Raw genomic sequence first — 27,025 nt, 5'->3', positions numbered from 1 at the left:
CCGCATTGACCTGGACATGCCACCGTTGTCAGACACTCAGTTGATGCAATCCTGTTCTATCATCCCAATTGGCAGTGTTGATGATGGCAGCCGCCTGCTGCTGAGACCGGATCCTCATTGGAACAACACAAACAATTGGAAATCCCACCAGCTTTTCATGTACAGACCTGCGGACGGAGATGTTGAGGACCTCCTCTCACAGGCGGCGGTATAATTACTCACCACACCGTTGCCCGAAGAGTTGTGGCACCATATGAGGAAAGCCTTGAGTCCACCGGACCGTGATACTAAATCACGATCATGAGTAAGTTTTATTTTCGTACAAAACTAATGACGTCAATTTGGTATGGTCACATTGTTGCTACTTATTTGATATGGCCATAGTTCGCACTATCTTTGTGTTGCTCATGTACCTTAGCTATCTAGTTGATTTTGCAGTAATACAAGGTCTGGTATTCAATACTTTAATCCCATTTTGTTTATCTTTGATGCAAATAACAGCTCATACCAATGTATATATATGAATCAAACTGGAATGTTATTGTGTTATTATATATATGAACGTAGAAAATTGGTGTGAAGTTCATACCGATGTATTGATCCCTAGGTGTCTGCTCTTCTCCGTGAAACCAAGTCTGCAATTTGGTAGCTTGCTCATTTGTTCATCCTTGGTTGGCAGTGTGTTCATGAAATTTCAGTTTCTCTTACGAATGGGAAAGCTGTGGCTGCTCCTGGGTGTCTCAGCTTGTTAGTACTAAAAATAATTGAGGTATAACTACCTTAGAGAAACCCATGAATTGTTTTGATCTTAATAGGAAGTATTTTTATGTGAATATCTGACTAGTTTGGTTGTTCGGTGGATGAAGCCAATAACTTTTAAAAAGACAGCTTCTGCAATCGATTTTTTTTTCTTTTTGAGAAATGGAAATCGACAATTGTTGGTTGTTACCTTGTTGTCGCTTCTCATAATGTCATTAAAAAACAACTATTTTTTCTGTGCTATCTTTCCTACGTTTTTATATCCACGTGCTGCTGTTTTGGCGCAGTGGATGTTGCACTCAGTATTTGTTCAACAATTTCTTGGTTTCATAGAATACTTGTTTTTACAATGTATGAACCAGTAATTCACATTTCATTGCAGTACTATTATTATCTTGAACTTGACGGTTGCAGAGATGATGACCATATGGCGCAAGCAGGAGCGAGTTACAATTGACGGTGGTTGGGGATGGACAAGCGAGCACTCGATACAGATTGGACAGTGGCAGGACTACTGACTCCATTGGCCATCGACGATGCCGGTCAGATCTTACTCGATACTGGAAGGGCGCTGGGTACTTTGACCTAAGAAACTAGATATTGGAGACCATTGTTTTGACTAACAGTTGGTAGCTCAGCAACTTCTTCAGTGTTTACTACAGAACTAATTTTGTCTAATGTATGCAAATGAAGATATATTGTTGGGGTGTCCCCACAGAATTTCGCACTACTGAATCAGTATTTCGTTTCGTAGTGTCTTCCATCAGTCAAATCAAGTTTTTTGGAGTGTTTGTTCCCGCAAATCCAGTCCGAGTGTGATGCCCAGGCAAATTTATCCTACTGCATCTGAAACCTGAAAGTATCTCACATGGCCGTAGTTTGCATTATCTCTTGTCACGCTCTAGTTGTTGATTCAAATACCTTTCACACAACACTTGTTATGTTTAATCTTTTCATTACCTTTGATGCAGGTGCAATTCACTGTACATCTTGCTCATAACATGCAGTCAGGGTTCATTAAAGGGAATGCTATTGTGGAAAACGTTGCCTTGGCCCCAGAGCTTGTTCAGTGTGCACAACAGTGGTGGCTTTGGCTACCCATCATAGTAATAAAGTTGGACTTTCGAAAAGTTTTGACCAAGCTCATGTTACCAACTAAAAGCCTACAACACAGGGGCTTCGGTGAAAAAACAGGGTACAATGGAGTAGCGTTATCCTGCAAATTGGCCAAGCTCATTTTCTTCTTAATGGTTCCTTAGGAGGATCAATTCCTCGATTGTGGAGTTTCGCAAGGGATCCGTTACCACCCTATCTTATTTCCAAAGGATGTGCATAAACGCGTCTAATCACGGTCGCCTTGCTAACCCCATTAATAACAATGGCCCACTTCCTGGTGCTGCAATATGCATACGACACAATTAATTTTGATCAAGGGGGAATGGTCAATTGACCGGAAGGCCGACTGTCTTGTTGCTTGGGAACAAACTAATTAATTTATGCAAAGAAGAACGGAGGCCTGGGCATTCACTACTCACGGTGATGCAACTCAACTGAAACCTCCCGTCATCACACTGTGGGCCTGCTAATGTTACGTATGGAGCTCCCGGTTCAAGGACGGCCCTGCAAGATTTTCTTCGTTCAAACGTTACACGTTTTCTTATGGACGCATCGCCAATTCATGAAACACTAGATGACCTGTCGCGCCCATAGCGCAAGAAGCTAATTAGAACCTCTTTTTTTGCATGATAAGGCTACTGCAGTTGGAACAGGGGAATACCATTAGGACGGAGTGTTGGAACAGGTTCAGACACACCGTTGGACCCACGTAACATACTGTATTTGGTCTCATGCGTCCATATTGCATGTGCCTGATTAGTGGAGTTAGCTGGGGCAATAGTTGAGATCATGGCTGCACCTGCGTTGTATATACCTGTATATATGTACTCATCATTGATTAAATATAATGCAGTTCCAGTGGGGCTGGCATTTTGGCTCCCGGGAGCATTTGCTCCTGGGTGAACAGTAACACGAAAAAATATATTAAATGTTTTCAAAAAATTCTGAAATTTTTTGTAGATGATTGTATTAGTGTCGCGGACATGCATGACAATTTTCATGTGAAACGGAGCGGCGGTGTTTCAGCGGCAAAATAAATAAATTTGGGGTGACATTTTGGGGAACTTTTCGTGATCGATGTTTTTTTTTTGCACAAGCCGAAATGTTTAATCTTTTTACCTCAAAATTTGTAGGTAGCATTTAGATGTGACTAAGTACACAAATAAATTTTGTCTTGATTTTTTTCATTCCAAACTTTTTTGGGCCCCCGGGAGCCAAATTGACTTTCCGAGTTCCAGTCCTTCAGTGTTCTTAAAAAGGAAAGGTCCTTCTTCTCGCAAAGCTTACCATCGAAGTTTTAATACTGCCTTAACTTTTTCAAATGTTTCTGAGTTATATGGATCTCGGAATGTTTAAGAAACAGTGATGGGATGCAAAAACAACATACGAAAATGCTCCCGCTAAAATGGATCCAATATCAGGGGATCAGTGTGCTCTAAGTTTTGGACAACTCTCCCTAGGTTGAGGTCCTGTAATACTTACCTTTCCTGTTAAAACTGATCAAGCCTTTGCGTTGATGAGACATTGTTGTCTTATCAGTTTCATTAAATGAAAGTAAATTTGGGGCAAATGCTCCTTAATTAAAAACACAGCGAATAAATGTTCCTTGCGTCGTGGTGACTTGCTGACAGATAAATACATGGGAAAGTAACCACCAATATACAAAAATGCGCTAACTAACACGAAAATTCTGTTCAGACAAGGCGAACAAATTAAACACAAGTTAAAATGTGGAGTATACAATAACTATTTGTTGCACTCAGTTGTGACATTGATCCATACAGATAAGAGGCTTGCTCTGACAATACCAAATAGAGCAGAACAAGTACACATGACAGTTGATTGTATTGCATTCAAGTGTACGAATTACAGCAGCAATAGTCAGTAAACCACACCAATAAAAATTACGGGTTCTCTAGTCCTGTACTAGTTGATTATCCTGGGATGTTTCACGCCAATGTCACATGAACCAAGTTGGAGCATTTATTGTTCTTATTAATTCTAACATAGCGCCATCAACGTACAAACTCTGATCAACGGATGCAAAAAAGAGGCAGAGGGACGGCACCTTCCTGTTTTCGACAAAGGGTGGATTTTATTGACTCAAAATGAAGCATCAAGAAGATACCGAACACGATGAGCCCACACCCGGCCTCTGCATAGCTAAGATGCACACAGCCAACACCAATACACACAAACACGCTGACAATTAGCAAAGTCATAAGACCAAAGCTATGCATAGGCGAGGAAAAAAAATAAAAAAGTCCCAAAGCAATTGGACAAGTCTGGCCGCGAGCCTGCGAAGCTGGGATCCATCAGGACTGACCCAGCTCATAGGTAACGCATGCCGCGTGGTCTCGCGCCTCTGCCAGGATGAGCGGCCCCCCGCGACCCCCACCCAAGGAGAGAGGAGTAGGACCCGCCACCTCAATTCGCCTCCATAAGGATTTGAACTCAGGTGTTGGGTTTGTACATCCACTCCCCAACCAGTTGAGCTAGGGACCTCCTGTTAACAGCCTAATTGTCTAGTCTGTCATTAAGATGTTACCCATGTTCATGTGCCAGTATATTAGTCCTGTGCAGGATGCAAAGATGCATGAAGTTGCTTGATAGCGAGCACCCATATTAAAACTTTATAAATCAACTCACCTCACGGAAAACCTTCCAGACCATCTGAACTAGAGAGCCGAACTAAAAATCCATGGGCATGCACATGTCGTATTCCTGCTACATGGCAATCCATCTCTAGTTTGGCTTTCCACCTTTTTGTGTCTAATTGAAGGATCAACATCTCTCGTCCAGTTGCCGTTTGAACATATCAGTTGTCCGTGTTGAGTTCGAGTATTAGAAGCTATGAATGGGATGTGTCCGAAATGCGAGTTTTGTTCTAGCCGATAATCTTGCGTGGTAGACAAGCTATCATTGTTGGAAATACTATGCAAAACTGACAAGTAAGGATTACTCCTCATTAGATCGAGTAGTACAATGCAAGGCTCTCGATAGGGAGAATCAATTACAGCATAATTAGTGAAAAATGTAGAAAACGAAACTTTGCAACTGTAATTAAATTCAAGCATGTCTATTTCTTGTGTATAGCTTAGTCGTAGATGCCCGACAACAGCCCTGGCGCCACTCCGCTCGAACGGCGAGAGGCAGACCCGGCGATGGTGATGCAGGTTCTTGCTCTGCAGAGCGGCATCAGCATTGGCTCGACTTAATTAGCTCCTGCCCGGTACGGGCCCTGGTGGCTTGGGCTCAGATTTTCCTCCCAAAGCCCGGCCCGAAAGCCCAAACAGCGGAACATGACATAAATCATTATTTTGTTGGAAATATAGGTATAATATATTTTTTAAATATCCTGAAATCATTATTTTAATAAAAAGGGCAACGTTCATGCGTTTTAGGATGGGCTGGGCTCGGGCTTGGGATTTTGAGGTCATGTTGCAAAGCTCGGCCCAAACCCAGCCCCACCCTGAGGATATCCATCTTTAGTGACCAACAGTTTTTTTGCAGCGACAACAAAGGTGGAAATTTGGAATGGGGAGAGTGCATCTTTCTGGAAATAATCGTCGATGTTTGATGAACTATTGAAAAATTGTGTGGTGGCACTCTATGCTCACACCAAGAGAAAATACATGTTAGTTTAGGTTTCCCTATAAAAAAAACCTCTAGATCTGCCATATCCGGCATGATCTTATCTATCAAATATGTTGGCGCCTAGCCCTAGCTTGCTCATAGTGCCGGAGCCCAGCTCCCTCTGCACATCTCTGTCTCCGCCTGCTATGCTCGAGCGACAGAAGGAAGAAGAAAGAACAGGGACATGGTGATGTTTTCTGGCGCACATACGCCCGCCGCGGCAACCGCAATCTTTTTCGCGATCACAAACTCGAAACCACACGGCCAACATCCAGGGGAGGGCGGGGTCTTTTATGCGTGCACGCACCAATGCCCTACACCTCACTCCCGACGCGCCCACTCGCCCACTGCCCACGTCCCACACTCTACGTTCGCGCCCCGACGCACACGCACACGCTCAGGCGCGACCGGGTCCAGTGGCCGACGCGGTCACACACCCCCACAGTTCACCAACTAGCACACGCACGCGCGCACACGTTTGCTGACACACACACCCACCCACACCGGGACACTATCTCGACACGCCCCAGATAATGGCCAGACACTAGTCAGACTATGTCAATACAGTAGTCGCACTATGCCCAGACACAGACACGCACGCACGGCCACGGACCCGGCGCGGCCCCGACCAGCGTAGACACGCCCAGCGCGTGCACACACGAACTGGACATGCCCGCAATGGATTATTTCCCAACAGTCACCCCCCTAAGCCACGACATCGCCACGCGACCTGCCGACAGGAGCCCTGCCATGTCGTCGTCGTCTCGGCGCCATGTACGCCTCCGCTGCACCTCAGGCACAAGCCGCATCTCGCAGTAGCAGCCCGCAGTCCCGCGCGTCGCTGTGTCGCGTCTCCGTGCCACGCGCCATGGTGCCTCCACGGTCGTCGCGCCGAGCCGTCGCGGCCTCTGCGCCACCATGCAGGCCATCCGGGACCTCCTCGCGCTCCGCGATCGGCGTGCTCGTCGTGCGCACGACATCACACTGCTCCGTCGCGGACTAGCCACGCGCCGCAACAGAGGCATTCATGTCCGCCGCGCGCGTCGCGGATGCCACGGCCCTCCGAACCTGGTAGTTTTTGATGCCAATTGTTGGCGCCTAGCCCTAGCTTGCTCTTAGCGCCGGAGCCCAGCTCCCTCTGCACAGCTCTCACTCTCTCCGCTTGCTACGCTTGAGCGATAGAAGGAAGAAAAAAGAACATCGACACTGTAGTCTTTTCCCGCGCACATACGCCTGCCACGACAACGACCATCTTTTTCCCAAGCACGAACTCGACTTCACACAGCCAACTTACAGGGGAGGAAGGGGTCTTTTATGCGTGGGCGCACCAACGCCCCACGCCGCGCTCCCGACGCACCCACTGGCCCACTGCCCACGCCCCGCACTCCATGTTCGCGCCCCCGACGCGACCGAGACCAGTGCCTGATGCGGTCACACACCCGCGCAGTTCGACAACTAACACACGCACGCGCAAACATGCTTGCTGACACACACACACCCGGACACTATCTGCACACGTCCTAGATAAAATGACGAGATGCTAACTATGCCCATGTAGTAGTCGGACTATGCCCAGGCATATACACACACGCATGCACGGCCACGGACACGGCGCGGCCCCAACCAGCGCCGACACCCCAGCAGGCGCACACACATGCCCGCCGTGGTTTATTTCCCAACAGTCACCCGCTAAGCCACGGCGTCGCCACATGGTCTGCCGACAGGAGTCCTGCCACGTTGTGTGTCGTCTCGGCGCCGTGTACACCTCCACTGCGCCTCAGGCACGAGCCACCACTCGCTGCTGCAGTAGCGCCCCGCAGTCCCGTGCGCCGCCACGTCGCGTCTCCGTGCCATGTGCCACTGTACCTCCAAGGTCATCGCGGAGCCATCTTATAAAATTGCCTTTTGTAAAAAAAATAGCAGTGTTTTCTCTATATTCTGTAAGAGAACGTGCGTCTCTCTCCCAGACCGTGCATTCCACATCAGAGAGTGGAGAAAACTCCTCACGGAATCTCTCTCCCAGATCATGCGTCTGTCCCAGCGCCGACGGCCAGCCGCCACCGTCCCTCCCGCGGCCGGCACCGCGCTCCTCCTGCTGTCCAACGCGTCTATCCCTCCGGCAGCCGCGCCTCTCCCTCCGGGGACCGCGCCTCTCCCTGCCCCAGCGTCCTTTGCCCTTACCCTAACCCTAGCTCCTCGAGGGTCGAGGCAGAAAACGGTGCCGCTCCGATCCAACCCCTAGAAGAAACGGTGAGTACCCCTGGTTTCTATTACTCCTCTCTACCTGCTGCCTTCCCAGTTTTGATTTGGTTTTAACAGTCTTGATTGATGATTCTCTTCCGATCTTTGTTTTCAGGAACAATAGACTGAAGAATGAGCCGGCGCCGTTTCTCGCCGGCGCCGGCACCCCCGCTGGAAGACGAGGACCTTCTCCAGGAGATCCTCCTTCGCCTCCCTCCTCAGCCATCGTCCCTCCCTCGTGCGTCCGCCGTATGCAAGCGCTGGCGCAGCATCCTCTCTGACCCTCAATTTGTCCAACGCTTCCGCAAACACCATGGAAAACCCCCACTCATCGGCTTCTTCAGCCAAAGATATGGCGTGTTCTGTGACTTCAAACCCGTCCTGGAACTGCCTGACCGCATACATGCCCATCGTTTCTCCATGCCCAAGAGCCGCAGCTCAATGGAGCAGTGGCGCTTCATGGGCTGCCGCAACGGGCTCGCTGTCCTGATCAACGAGTGTCGGCGCGAGGCCGTCGTGTGGGATCCTCTCACGGGCCAGCAACAGCGCGTGCCTTTTGCACCGGGACTCCACGATGCCCTAACGGGTAGTTTCTGTGTATGGCATGCCTCGGTGTTGTGCGCTGATGCCGAACATGGGCACGTGCATGGCGATTGCATCTTCGGCCCGTTCAAATTGGTCTTGATCTGCAACGGATACAAGCAGGCATTTGGTTCTCTCTATGACTCGTCGTCTGGTGCTTGGGGAAATATTTTCTCGACGGCGATAGCAAATGAAATTTATGCCAGGAGGGGCAGCATCCTTGTTGGAAATGTGCTTTTCTGGTTGATTTGCGGAGGTGATGTCCTTGTGTTTGACATCGAAATGCAGAGTCTTGGTGTGATCAAGAAGCCGGCAGACAACCATGTTACCATTGACTTGTTTTTTCAGCTCTTGCGGAGGGAGAATGGTGGACTAGGCCTTGCTGTTTTGTCAGAACAGATCATCCAATTATGGGAGAGGAAACCTAACCGTGACGGTGTTGTCGGATGGGTGTTGCTGCAGAAAACCATTCCTTTGAAGGGGTTGCTTCCAAGCAGAAAGCCTTTGGTACTTATCGTGGGGTATGATGAGGACACAAATGCGATTGTTCTGTCTACGGGGATTGGCAACTTCATGCTCCAACTTGACTCAGTGCAGATCAAACATATCATTAAAAGAAATGATATGTGCATCGACATGTTTTATCCCTACCATAATTTCTACACTGCAGGTAATACCTCCCTATCTACATTGCACAACCAAAATAGTCCATTATTTTGTTTTGCTGGGATTCATTACTGTTAATATGATTAAGTGGTTGTTTGGATATGGAGCTTTAGCCACGAGTATATAGAAAATCAGTTTTTAGCCTATTTTTAAGAAAACCCGTTTTACAATCTTTTTAATCAACAAATAGTATATGGAAAATTATGTTTGGGTCAGGAAAGTAACAAATCGGTGATGTATTATTCCTTGTTTGGATAGCGATTAGCCTATTCTCTCGTATGTCTGGCATGATCTCTTCTTGCTTTTCCCACTCGGCCGCCATTGACAACCTTCCAAGATCCAGTCTAGGACTCCTTCGTTGCTGCTGCTCGCGTCCCCTCCGGCCACAAGGATCTCGTCCGTGGTCGCCAGCGGGCTCTTCCCCAAGTCACGGAGGTTGTCACCCCGAGCATAGAATCTGCCGTGGGCTGCTGCTCGGCTAATTGACCAACACGACTCCACGTGCAGCCGCCGGCAGGGCGTTTACCCTGGTCGCCCAGCTCGTCTTCCCCGCAAAGACTACCATGGGCTGCTGCATGTCGTTGCCATGGAAGTACTCCGCCGTCCTGGTGTCGTGCGCGCACTCATTGCAGTCAAGCACACATCTGCGGCCATGCCGGGGCTATACAACGAGCGTCGGGGAGTCACACTTCTGTCTCTTGAGGGAAGCAGGCAGCGCATCGTGCCATGGGGAGGACCATGAGGTCGCCGTCAGCGTGGTCGTACACTGACATAGTCGCCTCTCCATCCGCCGTCCGCCACCGTCCTTCGTGGCTGCCGCAAATCAGCGTGCCGGCGTTGGCGCCAGCTCCAGCCTTGTGGTGGAGGAAGGCGTTCTTCTCCATGATGATCAACGGCATGCCACACAACACAAGTCAGGACCTATTTTTGTAAAACGCGTTTGCACAAAAACGTATCGCAGCCGTTTGTCCAAAAAGAAAAATCTGAGTATCACAAGAACCAAGTTTTTCTTATCCAAGGATTAGTTCGATTAGCCAAACCAAGTTTTAGTTAGTTAGGCCCTGAAACACGTTCTTTAGCTAACAGGTTCTCTAAAAATTAGCTATCCAATTCCAAACAACCCCTAAGGATCGACTAGAATACATTGAGCTGTTTGTTTCTTTGTGGTGCCGGTGATTTATCGTGATGTAACTTATTATTACTGGCCGAAATTAAAGCTGGACGCGGATATCTATTGCTTTGATGCCTTGCCACTGCTAAATGCTTACTATGATTCTGTCCGTTTAATGATCTTTCCATCGGGAGGTTTATAAGAATCGGAAACTGGCTATAACTACACTAAGAGAATATGAGGAAACTATATCTGCGATGTGAAATAGTTAACCCATTGCCACATCTGGAAGCTTAAAGATCGTTATGTTGTTCTATTGAATAAATATATGTGCAAGATAATCTTTGTCTTATCAATTCATAACAGCACATACTTATTTTTCTATTGGAAAACAGTACTGGTTCATATAATTTGAATGGCATATGTGATGCTAAAATGTGCATATTTTACTTTGGCACATATGTCATAAATGGTACAGGCTTTCTTGACAATAGAGTTCTAGATAAATGCATTTTTCTTGACCATCTGAACAGTCTCATTATTCTTGTTTTACACCTGGCAATAGATGTGGCGTCATTTACTATCCTTGCCACAAAAGCTACTTTTCCCTCTTCCATTTACATAAATATATAGTGGTTTGCACAAATTGCTTTCCCATTGATTCAACTTCTTTTTGAATTTTCATTGTTTTTTTGGTTTTAGGCAGGGGAGTTGGGTGGAAATGGGTGGAGCTGGAACTTTGAACTCTTGTGATCTAGTAATGTGCTATCTTGTTGAATGATTGAGGTAAATTTATCTTCATGTTATGTGTATGTCTTTAAGGCAGCATATTTTTTGTCTTGTCTACTTAGTTTAGAAGATTATGCATGATTTATTGTTGTAGGTTGTAATGCATGAATGTGAATAATTTCTAGAGTGTCTAGCTCCCACATTTCTAAATAGTATGCTGTTGATCTAGAACAATCTAAGAAGTCTAGTGTTTGCCTCTCTTTGAGGCATTCAGTCAATGTTCTTTTATGACCTACTGCGATCATATGTACTCATGTAGCAAAAAATCATGAGCACATGTCAACTAGAGAGGTTCAAGGTACCCTGTCAACCATTACAGAATAATTGTTCTTCTATTGTTGTTCTCCGTTTGTATTTTTTTTCTTACAGTAGTATAATTTTGGTTCACACAATAACTCAGCTTTAGATTCTTTTATATAATTTGCACAATGGCAAAGTTAAAATATACTGTTGGAATCATGCAAAATTTGACTTCTTTTGGGAGTGAGTAGTACAAATTGGGTGCTGACATGACATTGATTGTTCTGCAGGTACCTAGAGTAATACATGGGTTGCTGAGATGAAGAAAAATGTCTAGTTGGTTTAGTCTCCTCCATATGCTGAAGCATGTGATGTGGTTGACGCTGAGATTGCACCATTTTGTATGTAGGTTGTTTTACTTTTATGTACGGCTGTCTGGAAGTGGACTTTGTTGGATTTAATTGTCTGAGCTTGTGTTCGTTATTAATGACTTACAGAGTTGCTTGGGTTAATGTCTTTGTGAAGTCAGTATCTATCTTCAATTTATCTTCTGAGTCTTGCTAGTGATTTAACCGTGATAATGAAGCTCACATCACTTCATCGCCATATGCAGCAGGGATAGATAATGCTTGTATGTTATAAGATATAGAATTATGGCTGCTGCCTAGTTCTAGGAAGGTTACACTCCTACAATCCATGCTCGGCTTGGACACTCATTATTGGCTCTATAGCGGCCTGAACCTGTCATGCTCATCGTTCTGCAGTTTGCCGCTGCCACCCTTCTAGCTCCACTTCCCTGCTTAGAAGAAACTTAAGACATGTTAATTAGGGAAAGTCACCCGGAAAAAAAGTTTTATTAGGGAAAGTGTGACCATCAATGTTCAGTAGCCATATGATCCTTTAGCGCCTCTGCATGTTTTTCTGCAAAGTTTCGCTCAAGTTGATTCCGTACAAACTATCACGTATGGATAAAGTTATTTACTGAAATATAGCTTCCAGGTTTGTATTATGGATAAAACTGAGTTGCTTCCGATAGTGAAGTGCATAAATATGACTGATCATTAAGTTTTGCCTCTTGAAATTCTAGCAGGACTGTCAGTCATGTCTCAGGATTTGACAGCACTGTTCCTGGCCGTTAGATTGTACTGCAGCTTTGCTATGGAGTATGATATGACATTCATATAATACTGAATACAGCTAAAATAGTAGCTAGTTCTTTTTGTCATTTATGGGTGTGTTTGGTTTGTGTCATTAGGTGGAATGTAGCTGGTCCGTTCCGTCCTTAAGGCACATTCTCGTGTTTGGTCCATCCGAGGAGTCGGAACCCATTCGTTCCTGGAATGGCATATTCGCTCGATATGCCAAACCTAGTCATACCTCTAAATCGGCCAGACGAGGCACAAGGCCTCGCTCTCGCCCTTCCTAACTCACACTCACCTACAAACTCAGCGCATGAAACCCCTTTTCTCTTTCTCCTCTCGATGTGCAACGCCGCAGGCCACCCACCCAGCTCTTCCTCTCCAGCACTGGCTCTCCCTGCCTCCGCGCCATCCCTCCCTCTCTGATGGCATGCGCTAGTGCGACGACGGACTAGCAGACGATAGTAGGCGGGCGGAGGTGGGTATCGTGAAAGACGGTGTAAAGGGGTAGACTGGGGCTGGCTGCGGCATGTGGTTCTTCTACCTCCGGCACCCTGCATTCTCTAGGATGGAGCCGGATTGCTCTACTCACGCCCATGGTTTTCAGTTACAGTGAGATTTCACTGAAATTCACTGAATTTCATTAATTTCAGTAGACACTGAAATATTACGTTTTGGTCAAAATATTTCAGCCAATTCAGTAGTACACATGAAATCAAATATTTTTCAAAATATTTTTTGAAAATTTCAAATATTTAATTAAGTTCAAATGAATATTTCGGCCTTTTGGCTGAAATGCAAACTGAAATAAGTGAATTTCACTGAATTTCAGTGATTTCAGTTGGTGCTGAAATTTTGTTGAAACTGAAATTGAAAACCATGCTCACGCCCACCTTAAAACTCTGAACTCTGAATTTCTGAACTGTTTTGCATGCAGGATGCGTGTGTTGTAATGCCAACCCCAAACTCTAAATTGTTGGTGCATGCGGGAGTATGAACTATGAAGTGTCCATGGTAATGGAAATTATTTATAGATGCGACAATTGATTTTGTGATATTATGGTGTGATCCCCCCAACATTCTCTACCTAAAGCAAAAAGCAAGGGTTAACTAATTCATGATATATCAACATTCCACCCAACATTCTCTACCAAAACTGGCATAATCGGAGCGACACAATGCATGGGAAGCAAGGAAGTTTAGTAGAGATATATATATCCTCACCGAAACAAATTAAATTGAATAATGGAAGGGAACCTGTAAAGTGGAAGAGGGCCGTTGGTGAGACAAGTGAAAAGTGGAAGGCAATGAGGGTATATATGCAAACTAGTTGGCACCCAACGCCGGAAGGGTGTAACAAAGAGCCTCGCACCCGACTTTATATTTAAAACAACAGACATACCACACATCTCATATAACTCGATGCCAGAACACACACCCAGGGCAAGATACAACGATGTAGAAGAACAACACACCACCCCAAATCACTCCAAGCAACGGACAAAGTTGGGCTTGAAAGACGTCGAGGTCCTCCATCGTGAACCAACATCACCAAGAAACGAAGCTGCGCCCGATAAACATACGACTCCAAGGTGACGCCTTCAAGAAGGATACGGCACCGGAGTGTCGCCGCTGACTGATTGAAAGGATCAAGGTCTGCGCCAAGAAGTGTACGACGCCCACGACGATACCAAGAAGAGCTACCCGGAGCAAGGGGAGTAGCCACGACGATACCTTCAGGAAGGGTACGACGCCCACGGCTTCCGCCGTCGTCGGCCTGGCCAAATCAAGGCAAGGAAAGTCCCTTGGCAAGAATACTCCTTCAAAATTTGGTGGGACAAGTCGCGAGAGCAGTCGTCGCACCGCCCTCACGGATTGCCAAGCACTGGCCACCACGCCGCCCACACGGCCGTGGCGACAAACCCGCACCGGAGCCATGAGTTCCGCCCACGAGCCCCACGGCTCCCACCACCAGGGGCGCCGCCCCGGCATCCGAGACCACCCCACTGCCTACACCACGGCAAATGGACACCGCAAGCCGATGAATAGCAAAAGGCACCTCCTTTTGTCCTAAACCACGCCACGACAAATGTTACATTAACCATACACGCGATCATGTTGCAGATTGTCTAGTACTCCCTCTGTCCCAAAAAAACATGCCGCATGGGTTATTTTGCAGTTTAGTCGTCAGGTTTTTCCCGACCAAACCCGCGGTCCAGCGTCTTTGTCGCTCTGTGGTCGGTCTCCCTCTCCGCCGACGGCAGATTGCACGACGGGCTCCGCCTTGCTCTTCCCGTCCCTGAATGCCGCCCCATGTTGCCTGACCCCCTCCCCCTCCCACCCTCACCGCCCCACGCCGCCGCCCCGCCCCTCGCCGCGTTGGTCCACCACTTCCTCGACAATGACGGGGAAGCTTTGATTTTTGTGTGGATCTGCTCTTCGACCACTTCGTCGCCGGCTAAACGTCGTCGTCGACCAATTCCACGCCATATCGACTCCGTGGACCACGAATCTGGTCCGGTCGCACCTGCACGCAGGTTTGGACGGAGAGATGCACGGACGACCACCCGACGACTCTTCCAGGGCCTAGGCCGCACGCACCGATGTCCAGACGGCGGCGCAAAGTGCTCCGGCGATGAGACCCGACGTGGCCGCCGGACGTGACCAGCAGGTTCGGCCCCCTCCCGTGGGTTGCTCAAGCTTAGGATTCTTTTTGTTCTGCTCAACGTAGTCTGAAATTGTTCTGCTCAAGCTAGTAAATTTACGATTTTTTCTGTAAATCTTTTTTCAGTGTAAAGTCAGACTAGATTTGAATTCCGAGCATTAGAGAAATGCTTTCAGTGTAAATTCTCATAGATTCAGTGTAAATTCCAAGCAGTACATTCAGTGTAAATTCTCACCGATTCAGTGTAAATGCATTCAGTGTAAATTCTCACAGATTCAGTGCAAAATGCATTCAGTGTAAATTCCGAGCAGCACATTCCACACTAGCTTCATCTTAGAAATTTAATTAGTGCATTTGTACACTTTAAACTGGAGTACATTTTGATTTTGATAACTGACAGCATATTCATGCACTGATTTCGATTTCGGTTTTGTTTTCTATACAGAACAATTGGCTTCTTCAAGAAGGTAGAAGACGCCGTCCACCCTGTGTCGCCGTCGCCAGAAGGTAGAAGACGCCGTCCACTCCTACTTCTTCCTACTTCTTCCATTATGAAACTAAGATCTGCTTGGAGCATTTTCAGTTTGCAAAACTGTAGTACAACAGAAGTGTATTTTCCATTTTCAGTTTGACAAATTTCACTGAATTTTACAGTAGAGTGGATCTTGTTTGAACTACTCTGAATTCTGTCAAGATGACAAGATGAGAATGCCTCCCTCTTTCCTAGAGCAGCCTTCATTTAGTTTCATTTAGTTTGGGCATGGGACCTCCACATTTTCTTTTTACAGGACCTCCACAGACTAATGGTTTTATTCTCACAGATTGATCATGAAATGTGGGGGCATCATTCATCAAAGCCATGACATGAAAAAAAGTTGGGTCATCTTGACATCCTGTGTTGTGTGTGTGTGTGTGTGTGTGGTGTAGGAAAAAGCTTAGACTTGCTCTTAGTGGATCAGAACATGCTGTTAAGAAGTCTAAGTTTTTTCAAGGCCTTGTTGTTAATGCATCTTTAACTGAATTTACTCAAGGCCTTTTTTTAACTGAATTTCCCTTACTGCAAGTGCTCTTCAAGTCCCATTTGCTCCTTTATAAACCCAAGGATTGCAACATAAAGATACTCCTACTTCTTCCTTCTCCTCAGTTCTGAAACTTCAGCTATCCTATCTACAGTACCTAGCTACTGTCATAAAGAACACTGTATATCTATGGCTTCATTTTAGAAATTTAATTCGTGCATTTGTAAAATGGCAAACATTATGTTAGCACAAATATTCAGTTTTAATCCAAATTATTCAAATTAATCCAAATATTTTAAATTAATTCAAATAACTAAAATTAATCCAAATCAATTCAAATTCCAAATAACCCAAATTCCAACAAGGAGTTTATATACAAGGATTAGACAAGGCGTACACAAGGGCATGACATAAGGTCCTCTTTGTCCCCTCTTGACACAAGATTACACATGACATAAGGGCATCTTTGTCCCCTCTTGACACAAGATTACACAAGACATACACAAGGAGCACCTGACTACATGACATAAGGGCCTCTTTGCCCCCTCTTGTACATTCTTTTCCTTTCTCTGGCCACTTCTTCCCTTCCCTTCCCTTTACTTTTCTTTCTTTTCCCTTCTCTAGCCAATTCTTTCCTTTCATTTTCTTTTCCTGTTGCAATTTCCATTTCTTCTATAATGACCCTAGTATCAACAACTACCTGACTGTCGCAATATACACCGGTTATTTCTAGTCCAGCATTCTGAAAGCGATCCTTGTGCAAGTGGGGCAACTTATATTGATTTCCTCCTTTGTCTTTCATAACTTCAAACATAACTGCTTCTAATGTGATAAAGCTTCTGTGCAACTTGTCGGGATTGTAGTTCTCGAATTCCTCTTCCACACCCTGTACTAGTTACTGGATGTTTGTAGGTGACCTGCAGTCAGTTAGAGACTGGAGAGAGTTATTGAAGCAGAGGTCCAAACAATTTAACTCAGGGCTATTTGGGGGCTATTGTAGCAATCGGATGTCAAGATCAGTTTGTTCCACAGCTTCTCGAAAAGCTACATCATTGGGAAGGACGTGAGGGTTTGCGTTATCCTGTTGGATGAATATTGTTGCTCCCTCATCATCGTCAGGCCACTTATCCTGAATTGCCGGGATAACCTTATTGATTAGATAATCTCTGCACATAGGCCTAGTTACTTTTACTGATGCCAACACTTTTGTTCCCTTTGTTCTGTTTTGACTTGTCCACTTCGCCTCAGTCTCTTCGATGAATGCCCAATTACCTATCTTCACATCAAATGTTAGCTCTCCCTCATTGTTATATCGAGGCCTGGCAATAATTGTTAGGAACATTACCTTCCCAATGTTGTGAGTGTTTGACACGGTGCGCTTCGGTCCAGGTTCTCCTGGAAGTACATGTTAACTATTCTTCACTCTCGTCATGTCAAACCACTTTTCATCGATGTGGACCATATTTGTCATTTGTTTCAACATAGCCCGAGAAGTTGAGATCGAATTGTCATCGACCATGGACATACAAAAATTTCAATCTCGCAAGCTTGTTCTCTAACTTGAGTTGAGGCTTCACGGTGCTTGTAATGCGGTTGAGCTCATTCAACTAGAACCTCTTATGTAGGGTCGATCGAGCCACGCCACACCTACAGACCGTGCCAGAGATCGAATTGTCCTTCTTTTATTTAGTGGGATTGTTGAGGTCCTCTCTAGATCCAGCTCCTTTCCCTTTCGGCCAGATCTTCCTGGCTTCTTGGTTGAGACATCTACTTCTTTGCCATCGGCAATTTGCTTTTTGGCTTCTTCCCAGATTCTTTCAATAGATCGTACACTTATGTCCAACAGGTTTGAGATAGCAGCTTGTTGTCTGGTTAAACAGACTCATCTCTGAGCTCGATTACCAACAAAGCGAAGTAAACACCATGCCTCTCCTTATCTGACAATTCTCTTCTCTTCTCTTGAAGTATCCAATTTATAACTTCATCCTCTTCCTCTTGAGCTTCACCCTCTTTCCCTTCATCTTCTGGAGGCATCCAATTCATAGCTTCATTGTCTTCCTCTTGAGGCATCAAGTTCAAATCCATAGTTCCATTCTCTGCCACTTGAGGTTCCTCCTGTTCAGGGATCCAATTCAAATTAATACCTTCATCGTCTTCCTCTTGAGGCATCAAGTTCAAATCCATAGTTTCATGTTCTTCCTTTCGAGGCATCAAGTTCAAATCCATAGTTATGTTTCCTACGATCAATGACAAAAGATGAGTACACCATGGTACCATAACAAGAATACACACACACACACACAAAATGAGTATGCAAGTCAAACAAGAAATGCACTTGCACTAGTCAAACAAGAATACACACACAAAGTTATTACTGAGCCACCATACAAACCATACACATGTCCAGATTAAACAAAAAGTATCATGTTCAAGCCAAATTTTGAAGATTGCAAATGACCATGACCATGTCAGCAGCAATTTGAAAGCAAAATTCAGTAAACAAAATTCTGTCAGTCCTGTCATTTAAATTCCAATAATTTTAATAAATCAAATAATTTTGAGTTGAATATATAGTGCATCTAATGTACTGTATGTGTGTGTGCTGTCTAGATGCCAGCCAAAATGACAAGATGTTAAAAAGTCCTCATGACATTAACAAAATATAGGTAGCATTCAGCAAGAATGTTCACTCGTTTTAAAACCATTCATGGTTTTGAAATGTTCCTAATATGTAAACAATTCTTGGCCATGCCTTTGGAGGATCTGAATTTTGACTGAGCCTGGCATACAGCTTGTGATACAGCAGTCCGAGATAATTTTGTGTCCACTATGTTTGTAAGTTAATGACATTTATCTCTTGCTCACTGCCTGATGCTTCTTTTTTCTTGCATTTCGATAGCTCAAAAATCTCTCTGCAATGGTGGTGAATATTGCTAAAAAATCTCAATATAGCTAAAAATCCACTGGATGGATGGAGCCTCATTTTTCACTGAAAGACACCCCACATTTTTGAAGATAGATACACCTACAATTTCAGCAGTGAAGTAGTACCACACTCTGATGTGATCTGTTTCCAATTGTAATAAAAGTTGGTTATTTACTTATCAGCTGAGTACAAGTAGTGGAGATTGATTGGTTGTTTCCTTGTGCAAGGTTCACAGCAAAAAACTGGTGTTGAATTCGCCGCTGGCTCCGAGACCTCGACCGGACGGACGGAAGGCGGATTGAAATCGTTGTTGTGGCGCCGTATATTATATGCAGTCCCACGTTTTCCTCTTCCTTTATTTAGGTGAGCATCATCACAAAACATGCATCGTCAGACAGGTGTAGGTTGACTTAATATTGGGCAGGTGATATTGATCTGAGCAGGATTTGTTTTTATCTCTGAACTTGTATGATATGTGAACCCCAAAACATGCATCGTCAGACAGATGTAGGTTGATGCCCCTCCATTTTTCACATCACAGACTAGACTAGGTGATCATTTTATTTTTAAATGCTAGAAAAAGGGGAGGTGTTCACCATACTATAGAGAGAAGAAAGATTGATGGCTGGGAAACTCATGGAGAAAAGAAGACAAAGTTCTTCAGTTAACATTGACTGACTGGATATCTACTGATTTTTTCAGTTAACTCATGGAGCAAATCCTTACAGTACCTTCTTCCTGATGAATGTAGCTCTGGCGGCAGCACGGGCTGACGAGCAGCAGCAGTACGGATAAACGAGTAGTAGCAGTACGGGTAGGAGCTCAACCGGCGGTAGGGGACAAGCAGCCGCACGGGCGCGCGCGGGAGAAGGAGCAGCACGGGCTTGCGCAGGAGATTGAGGAAGACGCGCGGGAGATAGAGGGTCACACGCGCGAGCTCCCGGTCCACCGGATCATGGAGGCAGGCTCCGGCGACGCCGGTAGGGATCGCGGCGGCGGACGCGTGGGAGCTCCAGCAGGATGCGCGGGAGCACGATGGAGGACGCATGCGAGCTTGAGGAGGATGCGCGGGGGTTCCAGGAGGGACGCGCGTGGCAGGAGATTCCGGCGAAGCCCATAGGCAGCGGGAGGGGACCGCGGCGGCACAGATCTGGGCTGCGGCGGAGGAGGAGGTAATTGGCGACGACGGCGAGAGCAGGTACTTGGCGAAGGTGAGAGCAGGTACATGGCTACAGCGGAGGAGCTCAACTGGGCTCGCCAGCCCCTGGCGAATCACGCAGCTGGGCGGCGCCGGCCCCTGGCAACGCGCAGGCGAAAGAAGAAGACGGGGCAGAGAGACTTGTTTGAAACGCTTTTGAAACCACGAGGAGTTTTTCACAAAATAACCAGTGAACTACGCCCGCAACATGTTTTTCGGGACGGAGGGAGTGCTATATATTTCGAGAGCTGATCGTTGGACTGAACTGTGGGTGCAGGACGCTCCTCTTGCTCTCAATTTTCCCCATATTTTCGTGGATGGTCATATCTGTTTTTTTTTACATCGTGAAAAGAAAGAAAAAAAAACACGCATCGCTCTCTCAGATCGTGCGCCTCTCCCAGCGCCGGCGGCCAGCCGCCGCTGCTCCTCCCGCGCCGGCGACGTGCTCGTCCTGCCCTCGGCCAAATCTCTCCCTCCGTCGGCCGCGCTCCTCCTGCCCTCGGCCAAATCTCTCCATCCGTCGGCCGCGCCTCTCCCTGCCTCCTCCGCTCGTCGCGTCCCTGGCCCAGCCACCATCGTCCTTCACCCTAACCCTAGTTCCTCGACGGTTGAGGCGACAAACGGCGGCGCTCCGGCACGGCCCCTGGAAGCAACGGTGACGGCGAGGCCCCTTGTTTCTACTACTCCTTTCCTAGATCGTGATTTCCCAATTTTGATTTGGTTTTAACATTCTTGATTGATGATTATTTTCCGATCTTTGCTTTCAGGAACCCTAGACTGAAGTATGAGCCGCCGCCGTTGCTCGCCGGCGACGGCACCTCCACTGGAAGACGAGGACATTCTGCAGGAGATCCTCCTGCGCCTCCCTCCTCAGCCATCCTCCCTCCCACGTGCGTCCGCCGTATGCAAGCGCTGGAGCAGCGTCCTCTCTGACCCCCAATTCGTCCAACGCTTCCGCAAACACCACGGGAAACCCCCGCTAATCGGCTTCTTCAACCAGAGTTATACCGTAGTCTGCGACTTCAATCCCATCCTGGAAGCGCCTGACCGCATCCATGCCAATCGTCTCTCGGTGCCAAAGAGACAAAGCTCCATGGGGAAGTGGCGTTTCATGGGCTGCCGCAACGGCCTTGCCGTCCTGGTCAACGGGGGTCGGCGTGAGGCCGTCGTGTGGGATCCTCTCACCGGCCAGCAACATCGTGTGCCTTTTCCACCGGGGCTTCACGACGTTACAACGAGTAGTTTCTATGCCTGGCATGCCGCGGTGCTTTGTGCTAATGCCGAAGATGGGCACGTGCACGGAGATTGCATCAGGGGGCCGTTCAAATTGGTCTTGATCTGCAACAGATACGAGCAGGCATTCGCTTCTCTCTATGACTCCACATCTCGTGCTTGGGGAGATATTTTCTCGACGGCGATAGAAAATACAATTCATTGGACAAGGTGCAGCATCCTTGTTGGAAATGTGCTTTGCTGGGCGATTTGTGGAGGTGATGCCCTTGTGTTTGATACTGAAATGCAGAGTCTTGCTGTGATTGAGAAGCCGGCAGACAAGAACGCTATCAGTGGCTGGTCTTTTCAGCTCTTACGGATGGAGGATGGTGGACTAGGCCTCGCTGCTTTGTCGGGACTGACCGTCCAATTATGGGAAAGGAAACTTAACTGTGACGGTGTTGTCGGATGGGTGTTGCTGCAGAAAACCATTCCTTTGGAGGGGTTGCTTCCAAGCACAAAGCCTTTGGTATTTATCGTCGGGTATGATGAGGACACAAATGCGATTGTTCTGTCTACGGGGATTGGCAACTTCATGATCCAACTTGACTCAATGCAGATCAAACATATCATTAAAAGAAATGACATGTGTATCGACATGTTTTATCCCTACCATAATTTCTACACTGCAGGTAATACCTCCCTGTCTACATTGCACAACCAAAAAAATCCATTAGTTTGTTTTGCGGCGATTCATTACAGTTCCTTTTGGTATGTGATTGCTGCAACATTGTTAATATGATTAAGGATCGATCAGGATACATTGAGCTGTTTGTTTCTTTGTTGTGCCTGTGATGTATCGTGATGTAACTTATTATTACTGGGCTACATTAAAGATGGATTTCGGATATCTATTGCTTTGATGCCCTGCCACTTCTAAATGCTAACTATGACTCTGTCCAATTAATGATCTTTCCATCAGGAGGTTTATAAAAATTGGAAACTGGCTATAACTACACTAAGAAAAATATGAGGAAACAATCTCCTATGTAAAATAGTTAACCCACTGGCACATTTGAAAGCTTAAAAGATCGTTATGTTGTTCTATCCAATAAATGTATGTGCAAGATAATCTTTGTCTTCATCAATTCATAACAGCACATACTTAATTTGTTAGTGGAAAGTATTACCGGTTCATATAATTTGAATGGTACTATTTGATGCTAAACGTGCATATTTCATTTTTGCACACTAGTCATAAATGGTACTGGCTTTCTTGACAATGGAGTTCTAGATAAATGCATTTTTCTTGAGCATCTGAACCGTTTTATCATTCTTGTTTTGCACTTGGCAATAGATGTGGAGTCATTTTCCCTCTTCTTACGTAAATATATAGCGTTTTGCACATATTGCTTTCCCATTGATTCAACTTCTTTCTGAATTTTCATCATTTTTTGTTGCTTCTTTTGGTTTTAGGCAGGGGAGTTGGGTGGAAATGGGTGGAACTGAAACTTTGAACACTTGTGATATAGTAATGTGCTATCTTGGTTTGAATGAGTGAGGTAAATTTTTGTGCATGTTATTTGTATGTCTTTAAGGCAGCATATCTTTTTGTCTTGGGTACTTAGTTTAGAAGATGATGCATGATTTATTGTTGTAGGTTGTAGTGCGTTAATGTGAATAAATTCTAAACTGTCTAGTTCCCACATTTCTAAATAATATGTTGTTGATCGTCTAGATCAATCTAAGAAGTCTAGTCTTTGCCTCTCTTTGACGCATTCAGTCACTGATCTTTTATGACCTACTGCGATCATATGTACTCATGTAGCAAAAAAACATGAGGACATTGCTGTCAACCATTACAGAATATTGTTCTTCTATTGTTGTTCTCTGTTTGTATTATTGTTCTTTTAATAGTATAATTTTGATTAGCACAATGATTCAGCTTTAGATTCTTTTAAATCATATAATTTGCACAATGGAAAAGTTAAAATGTACTGTTGAAATCATGCAGAAATTTGAGTTCTTCTGGGAATGAGTAGTACCAATTGGGTTACTCACATGACATTGATTGTTCTGCAGGTACCTCGAGTTATTCATGTGTTGCTGAAATGAAGAAAAATGTCTAGTTGGTTTAGTCTGCTCCATATGCTGAAGCATGTGATGTGGTTGACGCTGAGATTGCATCTCTGTAGTATGTAGGTTGTTCTACTTTTATGTACGGTTGTCCGGGAAGTGGAATTTGTTGGATTTAATTGTCTCAGCTTGTGTTCGTTATTAATGACTTGTAGAGTTTCTTGGGTTAATAGTCTTTGTGAAGTGAATATCTATCTACAATTTATCTTCTGAGTCTTGCTAATGATTTAACTGTCATAATGAACCGCACATCATTAAATCACCATATGCAGCAGGGACAGGTAATGCTCGTATGTTATAAGGTATAGTATATACATAGAATTATGGCTGCTGTCTAGTTCTAGGAAGGTTAGACTCCTACAATCAATGACCGCCATGCTCGGCTTGGACACTCATTCTTGGCTCTATAGTGGCCTGAACCTGTCATCCTCATCATTCTACAGTTTGCCGCTGCCACCCTCCTAGCTCCACTTTCCTCCTTAGAAGAAACTTAAGACAGGTTTATTAGGAAAAGTGTGACCATCAATGTTCAGTAGCTATATGATCCTTTAGAGCCTCTGCATATTTATCTGCAAAATTTCGCTCAAGTTGATGCTACTCTATGTTTGCTGCATGGATTTATGTAGCTATGGAATTATAGAAACACATGAGACATCAACCACATTTTTATTCTGCATGCAACCGAAGCATTTCTCCTTTTTTGGTGTCTGCTGCCCATGATTTTCCCTTTCTTTTAGCTGTTTGATATGATCAGGTTTCTATTTTATCACCTGATACAAGGAAATTTTGTATGCCTGCTCAAGCTCTGAAACCTCATACGTAAGTATGCACATGAATAATTTGTATGGTTACAGAATCTGCCTTCTCACACACCTCTGGTAGTAAAGTTATTTACTGAAATATACCTTTCAGATTTCTATTATGGATAAAACTGAGTTGCTTCTGATGGTGAAGTGCATAAATATGACTGATCATTATGTTTTGATTTTTGAAATTCTAGCAGGATTGTCAGTCAAGTCTCAGGATTTAACAGCACTGTTCCTGACCGTTAGATTGTACTGCAACTTTGTTATGGAGTATGATATGTCATTCATATAACAATAATACTGGATACAGCTAAAATAGTACTCCCTCTGTCCCAGAATATAAGAACGTTTTTGACACTATGCTAGTGTTAAAAACGTTCTTATATTTTGGGGCGGAGGGAGTAGCTCATATTTTTTCTCATTTACAGCTGAGTTTGGTTTGTGTCATTAGGTGGAATGTAGCAGGTCTGTTCCGTCCCTTAGGCACATTCTCGTGTTTGGTCCATACGAGGAATCAGAACCCCTTCGTTCCTGGAACGGCATATTCGCTCGATATGCCAAACCTGGTCATGCCTCCAAATCAGCCGGACGACGCAGAACACCTCGCTCTCACCCTTCCTGACTCTCAGTCACCCATAAACTAAGCGTCGCAACCCCCTCGTCTCTTTCTCCTCTCGGTCTGCGACGCCGCAGGCCACCTACATGGCTCTTCCTCTCCGGCGCTGGCTCTCCCTTGCCTCCACGCCATCTCTCCCTCTCTGATGGTGTGCACTAGGGCAACGGCGGACTAGCAGAGGACAGCATGCGAGCGGAGGTGGGTGGCGTGAAAGACGGTGTAAAGGGGCAGACTGTGGCTGGCAGCGGCATGTGGTTCTTCTACCTCAGGCACCGTGCGTTCTCTAGGATGGAGCCGGATTGATCTACTCACGCCAACGTTTTAACTCTGAACTCTGAATTTCTGAACTTGTTTGCATGCTGGATGCGTGTGTGGTAATGCCAACTACATACTCTGAATTTTTGGTGCATGCGGGAGTATGAACTATGAAGTGTCCATGGTAACGGAAATTATTTATAGATGTAACAATTTATTTTGTGTCATTATGGTGTGATCCTCCCAACATTCTCTACCTAAAGCAAACCAAGGGTTAACTAATTTCTTCTGAATAGTGTGTTAGAATTAAACACGGTCGTAGTAGTCCGAGCAGTACTCCAACGAATAACTAGTAGCATTAGCTGTAGTACACCGAGTCCTGTTAGCTAGTAGTCTATCTTATGCATATAAATAAGCGGGTACACCAGATCAGAAAGGCAATAAAGGGTATAACAGGCTTGACACGAGGCTGTGGCCAACAATCCATCAATATGCGTTTTCCTCTATTGCCTGGTTACGCGTGTTGTAGGATAATCCGTCCAGCTGCCTGCGTGTGTGCTAGCTTAGCACATACATGTACGTTGTTGATCCTGGGTGATCTGATCTAGACATCAAAAACCAACATAGTGACTGAATTTAGAAATTGTCTAAACGATAATACAATCGAAATTTTGCTGGTAATTCTAATAATTTGTTAATAGAAATACTGTTCCATTTCCATGAGGTAATTTCCAGAGGTAATCTCAGAGGAAGATCTCATCAATTTTATGCAAGAGGTGAGTTTAACCAAATTCATTTCGTTCGGTTCCCCTAACCAAACACTGAAATGTATCGATTCCGTTCCACCTAACTACCTCAACCAAACATGAGAACGGAACCAACCTGTTGCAGTGGAATGGAACCATGACATTCCATTCTACTTCGTTCTCGAACAAAACATGCCCTACGAGATTCGGGTCAGATTGAGCCCAACTTATATTCTGGACAAGGACAATTTTGCATTGTAGTAGTGGTAAGAACAATATCGGCTTCTAAACTATAAAATTGCAATTATTTTGGCAATTAGACATGGATTTCTCATTTATCACAGTTGACTTGAGTTTTCTCACTACCAAGAAAACTACCCTGGTTATATGTTGTGAGCCTACAAGTTGTCGTCATCGCTTTTAAAAAAGAGTTGCATCTCTGTCCCTGGAGCTAGTTTTGCATGTCATCCATTTATCTTGTGAACTTCCTCTTATCGCTGCATACACTATGTTACTAGATTTCCTCTGGTTTTTACCTTATGCGGTGCTGGCATTGCTTGCTCAAGCATTAACATCATATGTCATGAACTCGTAATCAAAAGGATCTGCTGGGACTTCTGTGCTTGCTTGAAAATCTGTTTCAGTGCTGCCCCAGTTGCGCTTGATGAAACGTACAAAGCTAACTGTTACAATTAACATTTCCCGCAAAAAAAAAACTGTTACAATTAACATAAGCTCTTCGATGCAAAATCAAATGGTCCAAATTATCTCTTGCTTTAATGGATGTTTTTGAGAAGATTGTTGAACCTTTCCTATTAAAACAATCACTATCTAACTTTAATGGATGCTTTCAAGCAGATAGTTCAACACTTCATAGCACATTATGTGTTCGTATTGGGTTTTTTTCCGCTATTGAGGACGAGCACGTCGGCGGTGGCTAGTGGGTCCTGCCCGCATGTTCCCATGATGACCCTGACCTAGACCCCGTCATCGCCGCCACCTCTTTTGCCTTGAGCCGACACCCTCTACTGGCTAGTGCGGCTGCCTCGTCATGTGCAAGTTTGTGGCCCAATGGTATCACTTTGTTCCTTCATTTTATGCCGCACTGGCAAGTTTGTGACTCGTGCTATTAAGTGTGATGGAGAAATCGAAGGCATCCCACATCTA

General features: G+C 45.3%; 1 protein-coding gene and 1 long non-coding RNA gene across 2 annotated transcripts; both read left to right on the top strand.

The window, feature by feature from the left end:
* The first annotated feature begins 7,884 nt into the window (after positions 1-7,884).
* LOC119294393 lies at positions 7,885-9,770 on the top strand. The gene is made up of 2 exons (XM_037572576.1): positions 7,885-9,004; positions 9,508-9,770. Exons 1-2 carry the CDS (start codon positions 7,885-7,887, stop codon positions 9,768-9,770), a joined length of 1,383 nt encoding a protein of 460 aa, XP_037428473.1.
* An 11,455-nt stretch (positions 9,771-21,225) lies between these two features.
* Positions 21,226-23,658, top strand: LOC119293142. Its single transcript, XR_005142970.1, has 3 exons — positions 21,226-21,991; positions 22,776-22,861; positions 23,382-23,658. It is a non-coding gene; the product is annotated as an uncharacterized LOC119293142 (long non-coding RNA).
* The last annotated feature ends 3,367 nt before the right edge of the window (positions 23,659-27,025 follow it).

Source organism: Triticum dicoccoides, chromosome 4B, assembly GCF_002162155.2.
Source record: "Triticum dicoccoides isolate Atlit2015 ecotype Zavitan chromosome 4B, WEW_v2.0, whole genome shotgun sequence".
Lineage (NCBI taxonomy): Eukaryota > Viridiplantae > Streptophyta > Magnoliopsida > Poales > Poaceae > Triticum > Triticum dicoccoides.
Note: the sequence above shows the minus strand (reverse complement) of the source record. Positions and strands in the feature narration are given on the sequence as shown.

Bases quoted from the DNA above. Each gene is read 5' to 3' on its own strand.
- LOC119294393 (XM_037572576.1), top strand. From the start codon at position 7,885: ATGAGCCGGCGCCGTTTCTCGCCGGCGCCGGCACCCCCGCTGGAAGAC. The intron at 9,005-9,507 runs GTAATACCTCCC...CTCCACGTGCAG, and splicing joins CCATAATTTCTACACTGCAG to CCGCCGGCAGGGCGTTTACC.